Source organism: Manis pentadactyla, chromosome X (assembly GCF_030020395.1).
Source record: "Manis pentadactyla isolate mManPen7 chromosome X, mManPen7.hap1, whole genome shotgun sequence".
NCBI lineage: Eukaryota > Metazoa > Chordata > Mammalia > Pholidota > Manidae > Manis > Manis pentadactyla.
The window spans coordinates 117010192-117030114 of record NC_080038.1 but is presented as its reverse complement, the minus strand read 5'-3'; the positions used below and the strand labels follow the sequence as shown (position 1 = coordinate 117030114).

The following is a 19923-nucleotide window of genomic DNA, read 5'->3' as shown; positions in this document are numbered from 1 at the left end:
GGGCTCATTCTAAAGGCCTGGTATGTGGTATTACACTCAGTCTTCCAAACAAGTTATGAGTTGAGTAAGATTAATAATCTGATTTTATACCTGGAGGAAACAGAAGCACAGGAAGGTTATGTAACTTTCCCTGGGCCATACAGCTGGTGGCAGGGGAAACCACACCTAGGCTTTCTGACCCCAGAGCTCATGTTTCACTCCATTTTACTGCCTTCCCTCTGAGAATTTTGGTGACCCTTGCCAGTGTAGTGACAGCTGCATATACCTAACTCAGACAAAGCCCAACTTTTCAGGGAAAATTGAAGGCACTTAGCATGCACAAGAAGTAACCAGAACTTTCGAGGTACGTCTGGAGGGCCTAAGGACAGCAGAGTGGACATCTCTGTAACATTCTATGTTGACTCTTTTCCTGGATGGAATGGAGGACTCTTTTCCTGGAATGGAGGGTGTTGGGGGCCCCCAGTGACTGCTTGGGGAGCACTCTGGTAACAGGAACAGCCTCTGCTGGCAACAGAAGCCCCGCAGGTTAAGTGCTGGCTTTGCTATTACTTTGGTGTGTGACTTTGGGTAAGTTGCTTTTCATCTCTTGACCAACCAGTGCCCCACTGACTTCCCAGGGATTCTGCGAAGGTCCCAAGAGACTGGAGACACAGCAGAGCTTTGTATGAAACTGAAAACTGCCCCCCTCCTCAAGATACTACAGGAAGACTCATAACAACCTTGGTGTCCTCACCTCACAGCTTTGGTGAGCTTGGCATGGCTCTCAGGTGAAGAGACAAGCACGGTGGAGGTAGCGGAGCTCTCCTCGTCAGCAGACAGTCCCAATTCCAGACTTGCAGATGGCCGTAGGCCAACATGCTGGACCTTTGGTTTTTCCCAGGAAGGGCTGCCCTTGTCCTGGGGGGCAGCTCGGGAAGAGACCCTGGAGCTGGCTCGCCGGGTGTTGTTGGACGAGGTGGAGGGAGTGGAAGCCTGAGGGGAGGCCACTGTGACTTCACTTCTCTCTTCCTCATCTTCGATCACCACCAGATCCTTGGGCATCTCCTTAAACTGGTACACCAGCCTCTGCCCTTCCACTTTGGCAAGGATGCCTCTTTGGTAGTAGTATCTTGGGAACAAAGGGCAGGGAGTAGGGTGTTAGCCAAGAACACACCGCCCTCCAGGGCAGCGCCAAGCAGGAGGTTGGCTGGGGAGCCAGACAGGAGCCCAAGGGCCAGGAAAGGGATAAGGTCAACTCTTGGACTTGGAAGGCTTTTATGATATTTCTGAGGTCTCTCCCTGAGGACACAAAGGGTCCACAAAATGGGGTTTCAAATGCCAACCCCCTGCTTTGGGGCAAGGGCCAGGGGAGAGTGAAGGATGAGAGCGGTGGATAATGGGAGCTTCAGCAGTCCTCCAGCCTGGAAGGCCAACTGTTTGTAACTCATGCCCATCTCCCTTGGTCTCAGGCTTGCCAAATGTGCAGGAAACCCCTGGGGATGGGAGGCCCTCAATGCTCTTCTGCTATAAAGAGGAAAGACTAGAGCAGAGATTCAGGACAGAGGGGATTGCTCCTCCCTGGGGGCCTGGGAAGTGGATTTAGGGGCAAGCAAATGGGAGTGTGAGGAGGCGTCCTGGGACACACGAGCTTGGCGACTCCCCCAGAGCAGGGACATGGTGCCCCAGCAGCTCCTACCTTAGTGCTCGCCCCATGGTCTCATAGTTCATGTCAGGCTTGTTTTTCTGCTTCCCCCACAGCTTGGACACAGCTTTGGAGTCCACCAGCTTGAAGATGCCTTTCTCTCGCTGGGTCCACTTGATGTACTTGGGGCAGGTGTTCCTGTCCTGCAGAAGCGCAAGCAGGAACTCCCACAGATAGATGGTGCTGCCTGGAGAGGGTCAGGCGGTGAGGGAGGCCCAGACAGTGGCCCCTGCCCGCCTCCCCTGACTCCCAGCCATACCTTTGCCATCCTTAGACTTCTTCCGTATGGGGATGCTAGGGTCAGTGACAGGTGAGGTGCTGCGGCTGCCCTTTGCCTTCCGGACTGTGAGGGGAAGGTGTGAGCAGGATGAGGCTGGAGACCCTGGAGGGCCTTCCAAAGCAGGCTCCCGAGAGGGAGGGCCTGAGAGCTCCCCGAGTTGGGTGCGCCGAGGCAGACAAGGAAGAGCCAGGTCACCAGAGCTGGAGACCCACGACCACTCTCCACAGCCACAGCCCTCGGGTTCCTGCACCCACCGAATGGCTCGGCCTCATATTCAGGCCCCAGTAGTAGACCAGAACACTGCCACCACGTGGGCCAAGGGAGGGCTTACACACAAGTCACCTTCAGAAGAACCAAATCCACCTAGCATCATTTTTGAAATGTAAAGGCAGCCACTGCTGCACAGGTAAGTGTGGCACTGGGTTTTGGTTGCCATGCTGACAAGGCGGGCTGAACCAGCCACCACCTGAGTAAATCAGTAACACTGGGGCTTCGGAAAGCCCAAAGTCCTCTCCCATATATGGCCTTGGCTCCAACAGCTCCAAGAGAGGGCAGATAAGCACATGGCATGAGGCATCTTTTCTAGGCAGAGTTCCCTAGAGGGCCAGGGACGGGCCAGGGAGCCAAGCCCGGGGTCTGAACACCCAGCCTAGGATTCAACCTACTGGCATTGGATTATTGGCACTTCTGTGAATGTTTATATACATACTAGGCAGATGAGTGGCATGGAAAATGTCAAGCTCTGGGCAGGCCAGCCAAGGAGGTTTTCCACAAGGGAGGACTTTCTGTCCATCCCTGCCACACCAGGGAGCTGTCCTCATTGTGTCTAAGCCTCAACCCACGCCTCAACCCACTCTCCTTTTATAGTGTCCCTGACCTGGCTCCCTTCTACTGCCCACCCCCTTACACACACACACACACACACACACACACACACACACACACACACACACACACACACACACACTTTCTCCCTCTTACTTCTCTTCTTTGACTTTCCAGTCTTCTTGGCATTTTCCTCTCTGGGGACCTTCTCCAGACAGTGTCCCTCCTGGTCAACATCATCACTAGCTCTGTTCCAGGAATCAGGCTCAGAAACAGGAAACAGGCAGTTGGGCAGAGCAGTGGCTATAGCAGGGTCTGAGTCTGGAATCATTTCGGTGCTGCTAACTGTAAGAAAAAGGCCTGAGGTGCCTGGAGCCATGTGCCAGGTGGAAGCATGGTCTCCCAGTATGCACAAGAATGGTGGGCTCCTCACATGCCTCAACACCCAAAAGCAAATAACCCGATTAAAAAATGGGCAGAGAACATGAAGAGACAGTTCTCCAAAGAAGAAATTCAGATGGCCAATAGACACATGAAAAGATGCTCCACATCACTAATCATCAGGGAAATGCAAATTAAAATCACAATGAGATATCACCTCACACCAGTTAGGATGGCCAGCATCAAAAAGACTAAGAACAACAAATGCTGGCAAGGATGCAGAGAAAGGGGAACCCTCCTACACTGCTGGTGGGAATGTAAGCTAGTTCAACCATTGCGGAAAGCAATATGGAGGTTCCTCATAAAACTAAAAGTAGAAATACCATTTGACCTGGGAATCCCACTCCTTGGAATTTACCCAAAGAATACAACCTCTCAGATTCAAAAAGACATATGCACCCCTATATTTATCGCAGCACTCTTTACAATAGCCAAGGTATGGAAGCAACCTAAGTGTCCATCAGTAGATGAATGGATAAAGAAGAAGTGGTACATATACACAATGGAATACTATTCAGCCATAAGAAAAAAACAAATCCTACCATTTGCAACAACATGGATGGAGCTGGAGGACATTATGCTCAGTGAAATAAGCCAGGCGGAGAAAGACAAATGCCAAATGATTTCCCTCATTTGTGGAGTATAACAACAAAGCAAAACTGAAGGAACAAAACAGCAGCAGACTCACAGACTCCAAGAAGGGACTAGTGTTTACCAAAGGGGAGGGGTGTGGGAGGGCCGGTGGCAAGGGAGGGAGAAGGGGATTGAGGGGTATTATGTTTAGTACACATGGTGTGGGGGGTCACGGGGAAAACAGTGTAGCACAGAGAAGGTGAATAGTGAATCTGTGGCATCTTACTACACTGATGGACAGTGACTGCAATGGGGTATGGGGGGGACACGATAATATGGGTGAATGTAGTAACCACATTATTTTTCATGTGAAATATTCATAAGAGTGTATATCAATAATACCTTAATACAAAAAATTAAAAAAAAGAATGATGGGCTCCTAAGGAGGGTGGAGGTGTAGATCCCTGCAATGCCAGACACAGGATACACCTGAAAATGCGTCATGTGTCTTGCACCATGAGGAGGGGAAGCATCTATAGAGCTGTGGGCGTGAGCTGGCCCCAGTCACAGCTGCCACATGTAGAGCCCATTGCTGGTAGTGGGGAAGTTCCTGGAAATATCCAGGATTAAGAGCCACCTTGATTTAGTCATTCACTCATTTTACAACAGGAAGGGGCCTTAGACATCATTCAGCCCAGTTCCTCTGCTTTCCTGATGAGGAAACCAAGACCCAGAGTGGCAGGGCCTGTGCCCAATGTCACAGTACAAGTTGGTGCCTGGTACATGTGGACACTCAGTGAATATTTGTTCCATCTTGAATGGCTGTTAGTGACAGAATCAGGGTTAGAAATGCTGGAACTCTTGCAGCTTCAGGGCTTTCTTTTGCCCTGTATCCCAGCGCCCCCTTTTAGGGCCAGGAGTCCTCTTATGAAGTCAGGGAAAGTGCCTCAGGGGGTACTGGGGGAGGAGCCTGCCTTGGGGGCCTCCTGGGAGAGCGGGGCCAACCTCCAACAGCAGGGAAAGGATGAGGGGACTCCAAGCCTGAAACACTTCTAAATAAGCCATACCCTGCATAGTCTTCCTAGGACTCCAGCAAGAAAGCAAAGGGGCCTAAAAAGTCACCCTGGCCAATAGTGTTCAGCCTTAAAAAGGAAAGAAATTCTGTTATTCAACATAGTACTGGATGTCCTAGCCACAGCAATCAGACAAGACAGAGAGATGAAAGGTATCCAAATTGGTAAGGAAGAAGTTAAATTGTTACTATTTGAAGATGACATGATACTATACATAGAAAACCCTAAATATTCTACCAAAAAACTACTAGAACTAATAAATGGATTCATCAAAGTTGCAGGATACAAAATTAATGCACAGAAATCTGTTGCATTCCTATATACTAATGATGAACTAGTAGAAAGACAAATCAGGAAAACAATTCCATTCACAATTGCATCAAAAAGAACAAAATACCTAGGAATAAACCTAACCAAGGAGGTGAAAGATCTGTGCTCTGAAAACTATAAGACACTGATGAGAGAAATTAAAGAAGACAAAAATAAGTGGAAATCTATCCTGTGCTCATGGATAGGGAGAATTAATGTCAAAATGGCCATCCTGGTGAAGGGGAGAGCCTAGTAAACATAATGTTCTTCATGTAATTGTAGATAAATGATAACAACAACAACAAAAAAAAAGTGAGGGCAAAAAAAAAAAAAAAGGCCATCCTGCCCAAAGCAATTTACAGATTCAATGCAATCCCTGTAAAAATACCAAAAGCATTTTTCAACAAACTAGAACAAATAATTCTAAAATTCGTATAGAACCACAAAAGACCCCAAATAACCAAAGGAGTCCTGAGAAAGAAGAACAAAGCTGGGGGGATTACGCTCTCTGACTTCAAGCTATACTATAAAGCTACATTAATCAAACCAGTATGGTGCTGGCACAAGAACCGATAGATCAGTGGAACAGAACAGAGAGCCCAGATATAAACCCACCCATATATGGTCAATTAATAAATTTTAAAGGAGCCATGAATATACAATGGGGAAAAGACAGTCTCTTCAATAACTGTTGTTGGGAAAACTGGACAGCTACATGCAAGAGAATGAAACTGGATTACTGTCTAACTCCATATACAAAAGTAAACTCCAAATGGATCAAAGACCTGAATGTAAGTCATGAAACCATAAAACTCTTAGAGGAAGACATAGGCAAAAATCTCCTGAACGTAAGTATGAGCAATTTTTCCTAGACCTTGGGCAAGGGAAACTATTACAAATGAATGAGTGGGACTACATAAAACTAAAAAGCTTCTGTACAGCAAAGGACACTGTCAGCAGAACAAAAAGGCAACCTACAGTAGGGGAGAATATATTTGTAAACGACTCATCTAATAAGGGGTTATATAAAGGACTCACATGCCGCAACACCAAAAAAACAAATAACCCAATTAAAGAATGGGTGGAGGACCTGAATAGGCATTTCTCCAAAGAAGAGGTGTAGATGGCCAACAGGCACTTGAAAAGATGCTCCACATTGCTAATCATCAGGGAAATGCAAATCAAAACCACAATGAGATATTACCTCCTACCAGTTAGAATGGCCATTATCCAAAAGGCAAGAAATAACAAGTGTTGGTGAGTAGAGAAATGGGAACCCTCCTACACTATAGATGATGGGAATGTAAGTTGATACAACTGCTGTATAAAGTAGTATGGAGGTTCCTCAAAAAACTAAAAATAGAAATACCATTTGACGCAGTAATTCCACTTCTAGAAATTTACCCAAAGAATACAAAATCCCTGAATCAAAAAGATATATGCACCCCTATGTTTATCACTGCATTATTTACAATAACCAAGATATGGAAGCAACCTATGTGACCATGAGTAGATAAATGAACAAAGAAGATGTGGTACAGATACACAATGGAATATTATTCCACCATAAAAATAAAAGAAATCCTGCCATTTGCAACAACACGGATGGTTCTAGAAGGTATTATGCGTAGTGAAATAAGCCAGGTGGAAAAGACAAATACCATTTGATTTCACTTATTTGTAGAATATAAAAACAAAGCAAAACAGAAGGAACAAAACAGCAGTAGACTCATAGACAGTGAGAAGTGACTAGTGGTTACCAAGGGGGAGGGATTGGGTGGTGGGTGGGTGGGGAAGGTAAGGGGGATAAAGGGACACAAATTCTCAATCATAATATAAGTTGGTCATGAGGATAGTAGTACAGCATGGAGAATACAGCCAGTGATTCTGTAACATCTTCCTATGATGACAGACAGTAACTGCACTAGAGTGGGTAAGGATTTAATAACACGGGTAACTGTTGGACCACTATGTTGTACATTTGAAACCAATATAAGATTGTATATCAACAAAACTTCAACAAAAAAAATTACTGCATATGACCTTAACTTTTCTTCTCTCAATGTAATGTCTCTCCTCAGAGATGACACCATAAAAACAAAAAGAAATTCTAACACATGCTACAACATGGACAGACCTTGAATAAATTATGCTAAGGGAAATGAGCCAATCCCCAAAAGATGATACTGTCTGATTCCACTTGTATGAGGACCCTAGAGTAGTCCAATTCATAGGCACAGGAAGTAGAGTGGTGGTTGCCAGGGGCTAAGGGGAAGGGGAAATGGAGGACTGTTAGTGTTTAGTGGGCACAGAGTTTCAGTTTTGCAGGATGAAAAGAATTCTGGAGATGGATGGTGGTGATGGTTTTGCAACAAGCCCAATGTACTTAATATCGCTGAACTGTACACTGGGAAGTGGTTAAGGTGGTCGATTTTATGTTATGTGTTTTTTACCACAATTTTAAAATTGGGGAAAAGAAGTCACCCTGGCCTTCTTGTCCTTGCCTACTACACCCTCCTGCCCCCTCCCATTCCAGTCGTAGCTCAAGAGCATGTTTCCACATGTGTCGGTAGGTGGGGGTCCATATACCTGCATGCACATGTGCCTGAGAATCTGATACATGGGTTCAAGAGTTTCAAATGGAGCTTTTTTGTTGCCTTGAGTTAAGGCAGTGGGGATCAAACTTACAGATCTGCTTCTCATCCAGGATGTTGTTGGGAGATTCGACATTGAGCAAGACTTCAGTGGTTGGCATGGCTTGTGAGGCTGCTTCATTGTCATCTGCTTCCAGGTGCCATGGTGGTGGGGTGAAGAAAAGTTCTCTCAGGGCACAGGGCAGGGGGTACAGCTCTAACCAGAGCCAGCCCAGAGAATGGTGCTAAGGAGTCAAGGGACAGCTGGGAAGAGACCAGTGCACCGCCCACTGTTTAGCTTTCCTCTACACCCACCCCCGCTGGTCTCCACTCCTCATTGTCATGCTCCATCTTGAAAGGTCATGAATCCATTGTGATTGCTCTGTGACGCAGTACTACCTTTCGCTTGTCCTAACAGCCCCATCTCATTTCCAACTGTTAGGGGCATTACCCTTGCTGCGTGGGTCACTAGAAGCTGTTATGCTACTGTTACCTGAAGACAGAACCCCTTTACCCTCCACACTTCCCTTGCCCAGGAAAGCAACAGACCTGCTAGCAAAATGCTGCCCTCTAAGATCTGATCCTGTGTCATGCACAAGGTCCCATCCGTTTTGATGCCATTGTGAACGTCGTCCAGCTCCAGCCCTGAGTATAGATGCAGTAATTCGGGGTAGGGTACCTGCTCCACGATCACAGCTGGGAACACTGAGGGGTCTTCCAGCTACAGAGAAGAAAAGGATCTGGTTCAAGGCCCACTCGCCTCTTCCTGGAAGGCATCCCTACCAGAATCTGGCCCTTCCTGCAATTCCTAATCCTTGGAGCCCTTGGGGGCTGTCCTTTGTATGGACATTCCTCTGGGTCAGACGTCACTACGTGATGCTTTGAGTGGATTGTGGATTCTTGATCAATAGAAATGGGTTGCTCTGTACCACCTGCACTCAACCAAGAGCAGGCAGTTTTAACTGGTCATAGTTACAGGTTAATCTGTGGCCAGAGTTAGTGCTCTCTATGAGCAGGGTTAAGCTCATTCTGAGGACAGCAGGAAAGGATTAGTCATTCGCAAAGGAGAGGGGATTCATCTATAGCCAGGTGAGGGATGCAACCTACAGTCAGGGTAGGGTACCCAGGGTTTAGGGCTCAGATTGAGGACATTTTAGGGCTCAGTCTGTGGCTATGAAGACGGAAGAATCGAGGCATTCTAGAGCTAGAAAGGGAAGGGCCTGGTCCCTTCCTGGGTGGAGGAGAGGGTTCCAATTTCCAGCTTGACTCAATGGGTGCATGGAGACACTGTTTATTTTAAGGGAGAAACCAGGTTGTTTTAAGAAAGATGAGTGGGACAGTACCTAGATATGGTGAATCTGAGGTATCTTTGAGTACCTCAAAATGGAAATGCCTACCAGGGAGTCATCATGTGTCTAAGAGCTCAAAAGAGTGGTCACTAAATCCCTTGGCATAGATAAAAATTATCAAGATGAGAATCCAACCCCTGGAGGACAGAGTTTTTCTAAAATCAAATAAAACTAAGTAAAAAAGGAGTGTGATTGTAACTGTTTTTTGAAAATTATGTATAGAATGGAAACAACCAAAGTGTCCATCAATAGATGAATGCATAAAGATGTGGTACATATACATAATGGAATATTACTCAGCCATAAAAAGAAAGAAATCCTGCTATTTGTGGCAACATAGATGGACCTAAGAGGATATTATGCTAAATGAAATAAACCAGGCAGAGAAAGACAAATACCATATGATTTCACTTCAATGTGGAATCTCAAGAACAAAACAAAATAAAATGAACAAAACAAAAACAGACTTGCAGACACTGAGAAGTGACTGGTGGTTACCATGGGGGAGGTGTTGGGCTGGGTGGGTGAAATAGGCGAAGGGGATAAACAGGCACAAAATCTCAGTCATAATATAAGTTGGTCATGGGGATGAAAGTACAGCATAGTGAATACAGTCAATAGTTCTGCGAAATCTTTCTGTGTCGACAGTAACTATACTAGTTGAGGTAAGCATCTAATAATGTAGATAACTGTTAGATCACTATGTAGTAAAAAAATTAATTGAATAGATAAATTTCTTCTTGGTAAGATAAAAATTGTGTATACAAGGAAATAAAGCAGAATGTTCATAACAATTATATTTTGGTTGTGAAACTGTGGGCGATTTTTCCTCTTTTCTTTCTATTTTTCTGTATTTTCCATATTTCCTTTCATGGGACTATTAATTCTTTCTCCATGAAAAAAGAATGAGAATGCTCAGTTCTGCCTAATGTTCCTGAAGGATCCAGAGGAATAAAAATTGGTAAGATGCCTTTGGGTTGGCCACTGGGCTGTCACCGTGGCTAGAGAAGTTTCAGAGAAGTGCTGGGGTCCCAAAGCACATTACAGTGGATCTCAGAGGATGGACTGAAGCAGGTAGTCTGTGCGGTGATTAAGGCCCAGGAGTTGACAGCTGTCTATCCAATACAGTAAGCACTAGCCATGGGCAACTTTAAATGTAAATGTACTTTTTTTTTCAAGATTAAAAATTCAGTTCTCCAGTTGCATTAGCCATAGTTCAAGTGCCCATTGCCACATGTGCCCAGTGGCCCCATACTGGACATCACAAATATAGAACACTTCTAGCATCTTAGAAAATTTTAATGGGTTATGCTGATCTAGAGCCAGACTTCCTGGGTCTGAAACCAAGCTCTGCTACTTCCGAGCAGTGTGACGTTGAATAGAATACCCAACCATTCTGTGCATCGGCTTCCTTATTTGTAAAATTGGGGTGATCATGTTATTGACCCCATAGGGTTGTTTAAACACATCAATGACCATAGAGCACTTTGAATAGGATCTGGCAGAGCAGGTTCTTATTAAGTGTTTTAGGTATCAGAGGCTTCTAGGAGACTGGTAATGTTTTATTTCTTAACCTGGGTGGTGAGTTCATGGGTGTTCATTTTATCATTTTATATATATATTTAGGAGACTACACTAGGAACTAGGGATAAGAAAGGAGCAAAAGAAGGTGGTATTTTTTAAGAGATGGGAAGAAGGGAAGGGAGGGCTTCTTCAGGGTTAGAGAGACCTGAAGATGTTCTAGGTTGAGGAGAAAGGTCTGGGAGGTCTGAAAACTGTAAGAGAGAGAGATTGGAGGTGATAGATGGTTTGAAGTCTTGAGGAGTCAGGAAAGAAGAGATTAAGAACCGGGGCAGGAGTTGCTCTTGGAAGGCGGAGGGACAGCAGGCAGGAGGTAAGAGCAGTGATATTATCAATAAAAGGGAGAAGGGAGGGAAACAGGGTGACCTTGGCTTTGAGCTTCTCTGTGGATTGGAAGAGAGGCTGTCTTGCTGAGGACAGAGGGGCAGGTGTGGGTTGGGAAGGTAGGAACAGCTTCTGTGAACAGCCTCTATGAAGAACAGAAACAGTTACTGAATAGACTAGAAACAAGTAAAAAATAATCAGCAGCATTCAGAACCCAGGGAAGGTTGGATTCTTCTTCCCTTCTCCTCTCATGATGCCGTCTATGAGACTAGGCACAGCAGAGGTGTTCAACACAACTGAGCAGCAAGACCCTGCCCGACAGCAAGTACAATGCGCCCAAAGCCCACTAGGGGGAAGCCTTTGGTAGGCTGCTAGAGGAGGTTTTCCACCCCAACAAGGAATTAGGATAGAAAGCCTCAGAATTAAGCTGAGGTGCCCTTACAGATAATCCAGCTGGATCTCTTCTTGGGGAAGGCGAGGAGATGGCAGCCACATGGGCAGAGGACAGGACTTGTCCAGGTGACACTGTAGTCAAACTGGGGTCAGAATTCAGGCCTCCTGACTCCCAGTCTTGCTCTTCCTATCATACCTGTCTGCCCACTCTCTAGTCTGTGGAAGGAGCAGAGTGGAGTGGGGTGATGACTGTGCCAGGACACCATCCAATGATACAGCTAAGTGCACAGAAAACACACTCAGCCCCAGTGCAGAGCAAAAGAGACGGTTATGGAAGGGCCCATCAGCCGGATGAGGGATATGAGCCTAGACGTGCCAGTGGTTGGACTCTGTCCTGCAGTTCCAGCTGGCAGTGCTCACTCATGCTATGTGGTTGTCCAAGCAGCTTCCTCATTGTGACACTGCAGGTGATGGGAAGTGGCCAAAAACGCACATGAGGGTCAGTGTACACCTGTGTGTTCAGCCCACATTGCTGACTGACAGCTCGGCTGGTATACTGAGCAGTTGCTTGGCATACTGGGAAGCTGGTATACTGGGCTGGATTGGCAGCTACACATGACCCATAACTGCAAGTGGGTAATGAGCTCACAACACGACTGCCGATGGCTACTGACTGGCTGCATGAGTGACTAGCTGGCGCACAGTCTGTCTGGTATACAGGCCCAGTGCCCTGAACCTAGTAGGTGCCGGATCAATATTTGCTGACTGGGTAGCCAGCTGGCTGGCTGGCTGGCTTACTGCCTGCCCGCCTGCCTATTTAAGGTCTATCTGATCATCTGCCTGGCTGAGCGGTCTCTGTTCTCTGGGGCCATACCTGGTGGATATCATCCATCCCGTTGCTTGCAAATTCAAAGATCAGATCACTGGGCTGCAGGGTAATAGCCATGCTGTCTTCTCAGAGAGCTGACAGCTGGGATCGCAGGGCCTTCGGGAGCTGCGGGGTTTGCTTGATGAAGAGATGCTCAGGTACCTTGGAGCTTAGAGCCTACACCCTGTGCCACAGTAAAATAGGGGGATAGAGAGCTGGAGCGGGTGGTGGCCTAAGCCAGGTTCAAGGCTGCATGCTGGGCCAGGCCAACCACAGGAGCGACCTAGGGAGAAGGGAGAGATGGGGGCAGTGAGTAAGTCACCTTCCTTGAGCTTTGCTCCCAGGACAGCTGGAGAACCAGAAGGACCCTGCTACACTGGGACAGACTGCCAGAAGAGGGATGGCCAAATGGGGAGGCCAGTGTGAGAAGAATAAAGGGGAAAGAGAAGAAAGGCAAGTAAAAAAAGAAGTAAAAAGTTTGTGCCTCTTTATTCCCTTCACCTATTAACCCCCCCACCCCCTGAAAACCAATATAATATTCCAATTTAACTGTAACAAAGAAAGAAGGATAAAGGAAGTTAACAGAGTCGCCTCCAGTGGAAAGTGGTTGAGCCTCAGTGCCAGTCTGGGTCACTAGCATCTGCACCTGAGCTGGCCCTAGAAACACACAGTCTCCCTCCCCCACCTCCTCTGGAGAAGGTGACAGATAGAGGGACTTAACTTTGGGCTCTCTCCATCCTGAAGATTAATCCCCAGGGTGTGGCTAACAGAAGTCAGGGCACCCCACCTAGCTTTCTGGATGGGGCACCAGCATGAAGAATCCTTAAAATTCCTTGTGTTAGGAAAGTCTTGTGTGATGGGGGTAGGTGGAGATACACAGGGTGCTCTTCCAGACTTTGCCTGGCTCAGTTTACCTTGTGGGTGAAGGTCACTTAGCTCTGAAAGGCAGAGTCCACAGAGGAAGAAATATCTTGCTTGGGGATTATGCTGTCAGGGCCAGCGACAGCCTGACCCTGCTCCTGGGGATGGGACTCAGACTTGCCAGGCCTGCAGACAGCCTGGAGAAAGACAGGCGGGTCGCATGCCCCGCACACTCATCACTGCCCCCGCCTCCACCTCTGCGGGCCAGAGATGATGGCCTCTTGGGCCATGTGCAGGTTTCTGCTCTTGGGTCAGCTCTGCTTTCAGTTTCAAGACTGAACTGTCACCCTGGGAACGGGTGAGGAGAGCCCCAGCCTGGGGAGGGGCCCACAGGACCTTCCCCATCCTCCAGGGCTGGCTCAGTGCCGCCTCCCCCCACCCCAGGAAATCTGTCTGCAGCAGCCCCTATGTCTCTCCTCTCCCTGAATGCCTCCGGTGCTCATGGCCTGCACCTCAGACGCTCATATGTCCCCGGCGCCTCCAATTGTTTCCTGTGCTTGCTGCTCTTCTGTGCATTGTCTGCGGTCGGTGGCAACAGGCCTGACTATGAAGCCCTAGCTCCCACTCCGAGCCCCTCCTGCCAGCCTGCTCCCTACAGCAGCCCTGAACACCTGGGCTTCTCTGCTTCCGGAGACCAGGTCTTTGGCCCTTAGGATTCTAGTTTAGTGGCATCTTTGTGTGCATGTGTTGCATGTGGTGGGTCTATCAACAGCCTTGTTCAACCATTAGCGCCTGAAGAACTAGGCCCCTGCACCATAAGTAGGAGTGATACGCTTGACCCTTACCTCTGACACTCCTTTGGCAGTGCCAGGGTGGCAAAACCTTCTCCTGGCCTGGAAAGAAATGAGGAACTTCAGAGAGGGGCAGAGGAGAGGAAAGGGAAGGGGGCCATGGGTGACCTCCCTGATGACCGCTCTCCCCCACAGGAGACACCCAGGCCTCTCCCACTTCCTTTCCGTTAGCCCACAGGGCTGGCTCCGCCCTCTCCCCACCCCCACCCCCACCCCCACACCTTTCCACCCACCCCCAACAAAACACTGAGGTATCGCTCAACTCAACCTGTCAGGTCTGAGTTTCCCTGTGGGTGAATGAGAGACTGAGCCCTGCCGAGACAGAAGAGGCACTTGGGAAATCACCATCCTCGCCCGCCGGAGTACCACCCCTCCCGCCGCACCTGCACCCCCACCCGACCCTGCCTAGGACCCGGTCTCCTGCCACCAGCCTGAGAAGCCTCCCCGGGCCATTTATGCTTGGAAGGTCTGTCTCCTCTAGCCAGAGCGCCCCAAGGCCTGCATTCCGCAGCTCCCCGCCCTCCCCCAGGCGGCTGTCTGCCCCCAGGAAGCAGTTCTCAAACTAATCAAATGAAAGGCGATCACTTTCACCTAATCCCACTTGTCTAAACATGAAACTCCTGTGTCTGCCCCTCCCCTGCCAAGGTCGTTCCCCCATGGCCCTTCCCTCCAGGTTTGCTGATCTCTTTGGCTTCTCTTCACAGATCAGTATTTCAGTTTGTGAGTTCCCTACTGGTTCCCTCTGCCTGAGGAACTTCTGTGCACCTTCCTCGCTTCCCCCATTAGACAGTGGCTTCCTTGAGGGCAGAGACAACTGCATTGGTCATCATGAAACTTTAGCACCTTGCACCATGCTTGACTCATAGCGGACATTCAAGTTGTGTTTGCAGAATGAATGCATGAACGCATGAATGAATGAAAGGTAGTGGTCAGTCAGTACCAGTGAGGTGTGTTTTCTGTCCAATAAGTAAGTATCTCCATGTGTATACAGGGTGTGGAGTGTGTGTCGTGTACTCTGGCTTATATGAGAGGGAGAGAAATGTGTGCAGTCTACATTTGTATTAACATCTGTATAATTCTGCATTGTAGTTTACATGGGAGTTCACTGTGGGTGTGTGAACACACTGTATGTATAGAGGTGTGCAGGCTGTGCCCATATGTCCCAAGTGTGGGGATATGTGCATGAGAGCATCTATGTATCCAAAAGATGCCCTGGTGAGGCCAGCAGAGCCACAGGCTCAGTCACCAGCGACTCCTCCTCCAGGTCTGCCTTCAAGAGAATGACAATCCCAACCTAATGCCAGTTCCAAGAGGCTACAGTGAAGTAGGCTAGAGCCGGCTGCTGCCATGGCTGCTCCCCCAACCCTACTCCCGAAAATTCAAAGTCCAGGGATTCCTAGGAAGAGAATGTCAGCAGCAGAATATGTATGTGGCCCAAGTGTCCTTGGGAGGGCTCACCCCCAAGTCGCTGTGGTGGGAAGCCATGGGAGAGGGAGAGCAGCACTGCACTGTGTTGGATGGAGCCAAGAGTAGAGGGTGAAAATAAAAGAGATTAATTCCCTTGCATTCCGTAGGGGTCCACATATCCAAGTATCTGAGTATCTAAATGCAGGACCTGGTTGCTGCAGGTTCCGCTGACCCAGGGCCAGGCTGCACCCAGCACCCCAGGCTGGTCGTGGGGTCTCATTCTGCCTGAGCTCCAGCCTGAAGCTAAAGTGAAGGGGTGTAGGGGGAGGAAGTAACTATTGTACCATCTTGGTCAAGGCTAGGAAAACTCTCCCCTTCTCCCCCCCACACCCCCACCATGGAACCCTCCAGTCCAGAAAGTTTTACCCCACCTCCCCTCAGATGTTTGAGGATTTGAAAGTGAGAGGTGGGGAGAGGCTCATTTGCATGCTCACTCTCTCTCCCCCAAGTCCTTCAAAATAACCTCTCTCTCCCAGGAACCTGAAACCAAAGAAGCCACCACCACAGAAGGCCCGCCCTGCTAGGGGTCAGAGAGGCCCACACCAGGGACTCCCCACCCTGGGGTCCTGATAGATGCACCACCAGGACACAGCTTTATGGCTCAGAGGCCTAGACACTGCCTCACTGGGGGCTGGAGGGGCTAAGGAATACACACTGGGCTCAAGGAATTGAGGTGCCTGGAAACTCCCCCAACCCTGCCCGGTCACTGCACAGCTCACAGAATAGCTCCAGTCAAAATCTGCTCCCAGGGTGGCAAGAACTCCACTCCCTTCACTCCTCTTAAGGCTACTGCAGGATCCCTGGTTGCCAGGGCCTATCCTATTTGGGCTGAGAGCAAAGCCTCTGTGAGAGCACACGGTGCTGACAGTGTGTGGGCTGGTGTGTGCCACACGAGGGAGCGAGCAAGCACAGCAGCCTCCATCCCTGGCCTGCAAATGCACACCTCTGGCTCTCTGTGGTTCTGACTACATTTCAAAACCAAAAGAGCAAAATGGAAGTGGTTTGGGTTTCTCCTGCGTCACCACAGCTGGGCCCCTTTCAGACGTAGAGACCCTTCCTGGGGCTGTCACTGGAACACGTCAAGCAGTGTCCAGCAACCACCCATCTGGGCCTCTGCTACAGGAAACAGCTCCTATGTGAAAGCCACGTCCACAGCCTCCATGGAGCGAGTTTAAATCTACACCCGTTCAGCTGACCCAATGGCTCTCACAGAACTGCTAGTAACACCCATGGCATTTTCACACGCGCCAGGAAACATGGGGGCCAGATGGTCAGCTGGGCCACAAAGCAGAGTTCTCCTCCCATTCCTCATCCCCTTGGAGCCAGCTCTCACTCCTGAAATACCCGTTCTTCCATGAAACCTTTCTGGAATTCTCTGGAAAGGAAGTGACAATTTCCTTCATGCCATTTCCCACTCCCTCAGTGCCCCTCCCCCATAGCCACAAACAAAATGGAAACTAGCCCGGGAACAGCTGTACCCTCTACTTAAAAACAGCCCCTCTGCCGGCTAATAGTCAGCCAGCAGCAAATTTGCATGCTGTGCCACGTGACCAGTGGCATGTATTTAAGCAACAGAGGGCCAGAGTCAGAGGTCCAATCTGTAGCTGTGGACGGAGCAGAAGTAACCCATTGGCGGGGCTCCCCCACAGCCTTGACTCCAGTCAGCAAGCTGAACCCTCCTTCTTCAGTAAATGTCCAGCAAAGGGGCCCCAGCCACAGCTATTTTGTCAGCACCTTCATCTCTATTCTTTTCTTCTCACCCACAGGGTGTATTTGAGATGAAATCAGGAAGAGGGAGGGAAAAAAATAAAGGTTTTGCAAGCTTGGTGGTTGGGGTTTCTCTGTGCTTCTTTACAAGAAGCCCAGTTCCTTCCTTGGCCCTGAGTCACTGCTTGATTCCAGTGTAGGGCTTGTCACAACTCCACTGGTGAGGTCGGCCCAGAGCTCTTCTCCAACTACCCCTGCCTGCCCTTTCTCAGCCACAGTCTTGCCTACCTTCCCTGGCCCTGAGGAGGGGCGATTAGGGCTGCAGGAGATGGAAGACCACAGGCAGGGAGATGTCCCTTCCTATTTTTCCAGGAGACCCATCAGCCACCCTCAGTGTCCACCACCCAGGTTGGGGGGAGAAGGAGTGAAGCCCTCTCCTGGCTGCATCCCAACAAGATATGTGACCCTGGAAAAGTCAGCCACCTTTCTGGGCTATGGTTTCTGTCATCCTTAAAGTGGGTGAGGGCTAAAGGTAATCCAAGCTTAGCAATCATTCACCAGGGAGTCTCCGGTGAATGAAGATGGTGGTGGGAAAGCACTTTGAAAATTAAAAACCGTTCATCCAGATGATGAGTTTCAGGTGACCTCACGGAGAGCAAAGGGGAACTGGGGACCCTATTAAGCCCCCAAAAGTCCCCCATTGGCTTCAGAATATAGATGGGATGGGGCTGGAGGCTACCAGTTGTTGGCCTGGAAGGGGCTGGCTCCTGGCTGGGGCTGGGGGCTCCACGGGGAGGGGCAGCTACCGCAGCCAGAGGAGTGCCCCCAGTCCCCTGTCCTCACCACCTTCACAGGCCCCAGGCCTCTGGGTTGTGGTTATGTGGCAAGATGAGCACTACAGGAGCCCCAACAGGGAAGGAGAGGTGGGGGGAGGGCTACCGACAGAAGGAACTTACTTCCCCCAGTGCCCTGGCTCCCAGGGCCCTTGGCAGAGAAAGCCAGAAGAGCACCCCCTGGAGATGCCTGTGGCCAACACACCCTCGCCTTTACAGCTCCTGGGACCCAGAGGAGGCAGAGAGGCACTAAACTCTTCTGGGAGTGAACGACAAGCCAGTGATGCTGAACACACTGCCGGAAAGGGGGCTAAGCCAAGTCCGGGGCAGCTGCTGAGCCCCAGTACGGTGGGCTGCCGGCAACAGGCTAGGAGAGGACCCCAGAAGTTCCCACAGACTGTGAGGGCCTGGGCCTCCCAGTGAGAAGATCCAGCTTTGCCTTGAAGTGCAGGCAGGTCACCTCCCTCCTCTGTGAAATGGGGACATCCTCCCTAGCTCAAGGGGTTGTCATGAAAGGCCAGGGAGTTAATACAGATGAAAGTTCTCTGTTATATCCCAAACACGTTTTTCAATTTCCAGGTCTGATTTGTGTCTTTTTTGACCGTGGTCACTCACTGAGTACTCAGCATATCTTTACCTATATGGACAGGAACAAAAGGCAATAGAGATGGAGGGATGAGAGGAAGGCTGAGGGGGATATAACCAACCATAGAACTCACAGTAGAGAGAGGAAATGAGCTGAAAAAGCATCGGGGGTGGGGTTGTCTGGGGGATCAGGGCAATCAGCTGGGTAAGTGCATGAGCCCTAGACCCACCAGGCAGTGGAATCTGAACTTAATATGGAAAGCAACTAGGAGTTACTGTAGATTCTTGAACACAGGAGGGGCATAAAGCAAGCATTTCTTCAGAAAGATTGGTGTGGTGTGAATGTATGTGTGGGGAGATGGAAGGTGACCAGGCAGTGCAGCTGGAAGCCAGGAGTGAGTCCCAGAGCCACCCTGAAGGAATAAAATGATAGGGTGTGTGGTAATGCAATAGTTGTAGAGACCCCAAGATGTGCAACCTGTTCTTGTTGTACAAATGTTAAAAGATATGGAGTGATTGGGGCCGGAAATATGGCAAGAAGATGAGTTGAGCTTGGACATTTTGAAGTTGGTATTACCTTGAAAAACCCAGTATTGGTGGAAAAAAGAGGACCCAGAGAGTCACTTTGCTAAATTCCTCCCTCCCTCCCCACCTTCCATGCTCGCAGGACAGGCGTTGACAGGCCTTCAGTGGCCAAAGGAGCAGGCTGGCTTGGTGAGGCTGGCAATCTGGATACAGTGCTGTGGCACAGTTGTGTTTGCTGAATGAAAGGTGGCTTCAAATGGCACGCACCCCACCCCTGCCCCCAGGAAGGCCTGCTTGCTTCCAGCATGGAGGAAGGGAACAGAAACACTGACCAGAGACTAATTGAATTAATTAGTGGGTTTTTTAGAAGCTGGGGTAATCTGTGACCAGGTACCAACAGGATATTAAGTCAGATAACTTTTATTGAAGGGACAGTGTTCTTTGTCAAAGCACCTGCCAGCGTGTCCTAGAAACTGATGCGGAGGCTGCTTGCTCAGCTCCAGGACTCCCCAAGTGGGAGGGGCCAAGCTGGGTTTGCTGCCTGCTTAGTGTCCCTTCCAAATGTCCCCTTCTCTCACTGGTCACTTCCTAGGCCAGCAAAAGCATAGGGCAGTCCAGTGTTCCCTGCACAGAGGGGAGGGTGCGAGAAAGGCTGAGGTGGGGGAAAGACAGACTATCGGGGTGTGGTCAGACAGGGCGAGTGGCTTCAGCTCTGATGTCACCATGCGCTCCTCCCGGGGTTCCTCCTTTCCCTCTACCCACGC

The 19923-nt window shown here is 49.2% G+C and overlaps 1 protein-coding gene across 10 annotated transcripts in view; it reads right to left on the bottom strand.

The window, feature by feature from the left end:
* ELF4 (E74 like ETS transcription factor 4) overlaps positions 1–19923 on the bottom strand; it is a 40854-nt gene that overhangs the window by 4826 nt on the left and 16105 nt on the right. For 4 of the 10 annotated variants that reach the window (XM_057496169.1, XM_057496167.1, XM_057496171.1 and 1 more), the window contains 8 exons: positions 12337–12613; positions 11112–11214; positions 8365–8536; positions 7871–7966; positions 2943–3131; positions 1941–2024; positions 1676–1868; positions 734–1108 (listed from right to left, as the gene is read on the bottom strand). In XM_057496169.1, the coding sequence (XP_057352152.1) occupies positions 734–1108; positions 1676–1868; positions 1941–2024; positions 2943–3131; positions 7871–7966; positions 8365–8536; positions 11112–11214; positions 12337–12350 (1226 nt within the window). In that variant the 5' untranslated portion in view covers positions 12351–12613. Of the gene's footprint in view, positions 1–733; positions 1109–1675; positions 1869–1940; positions 2025–2942; positions 3132–7870; positions 7967–8364; positions 8537–11111; positions 11215–11511; positions 11679–12336; positions 12614–14036; positions 14062–19923 lie in introns of those variants that run through there. The other 6 variants (XM_057496170.1, XM_057496166.1, XM_057496172.1 and 3 more) reach the window with 6 other exon arrangements.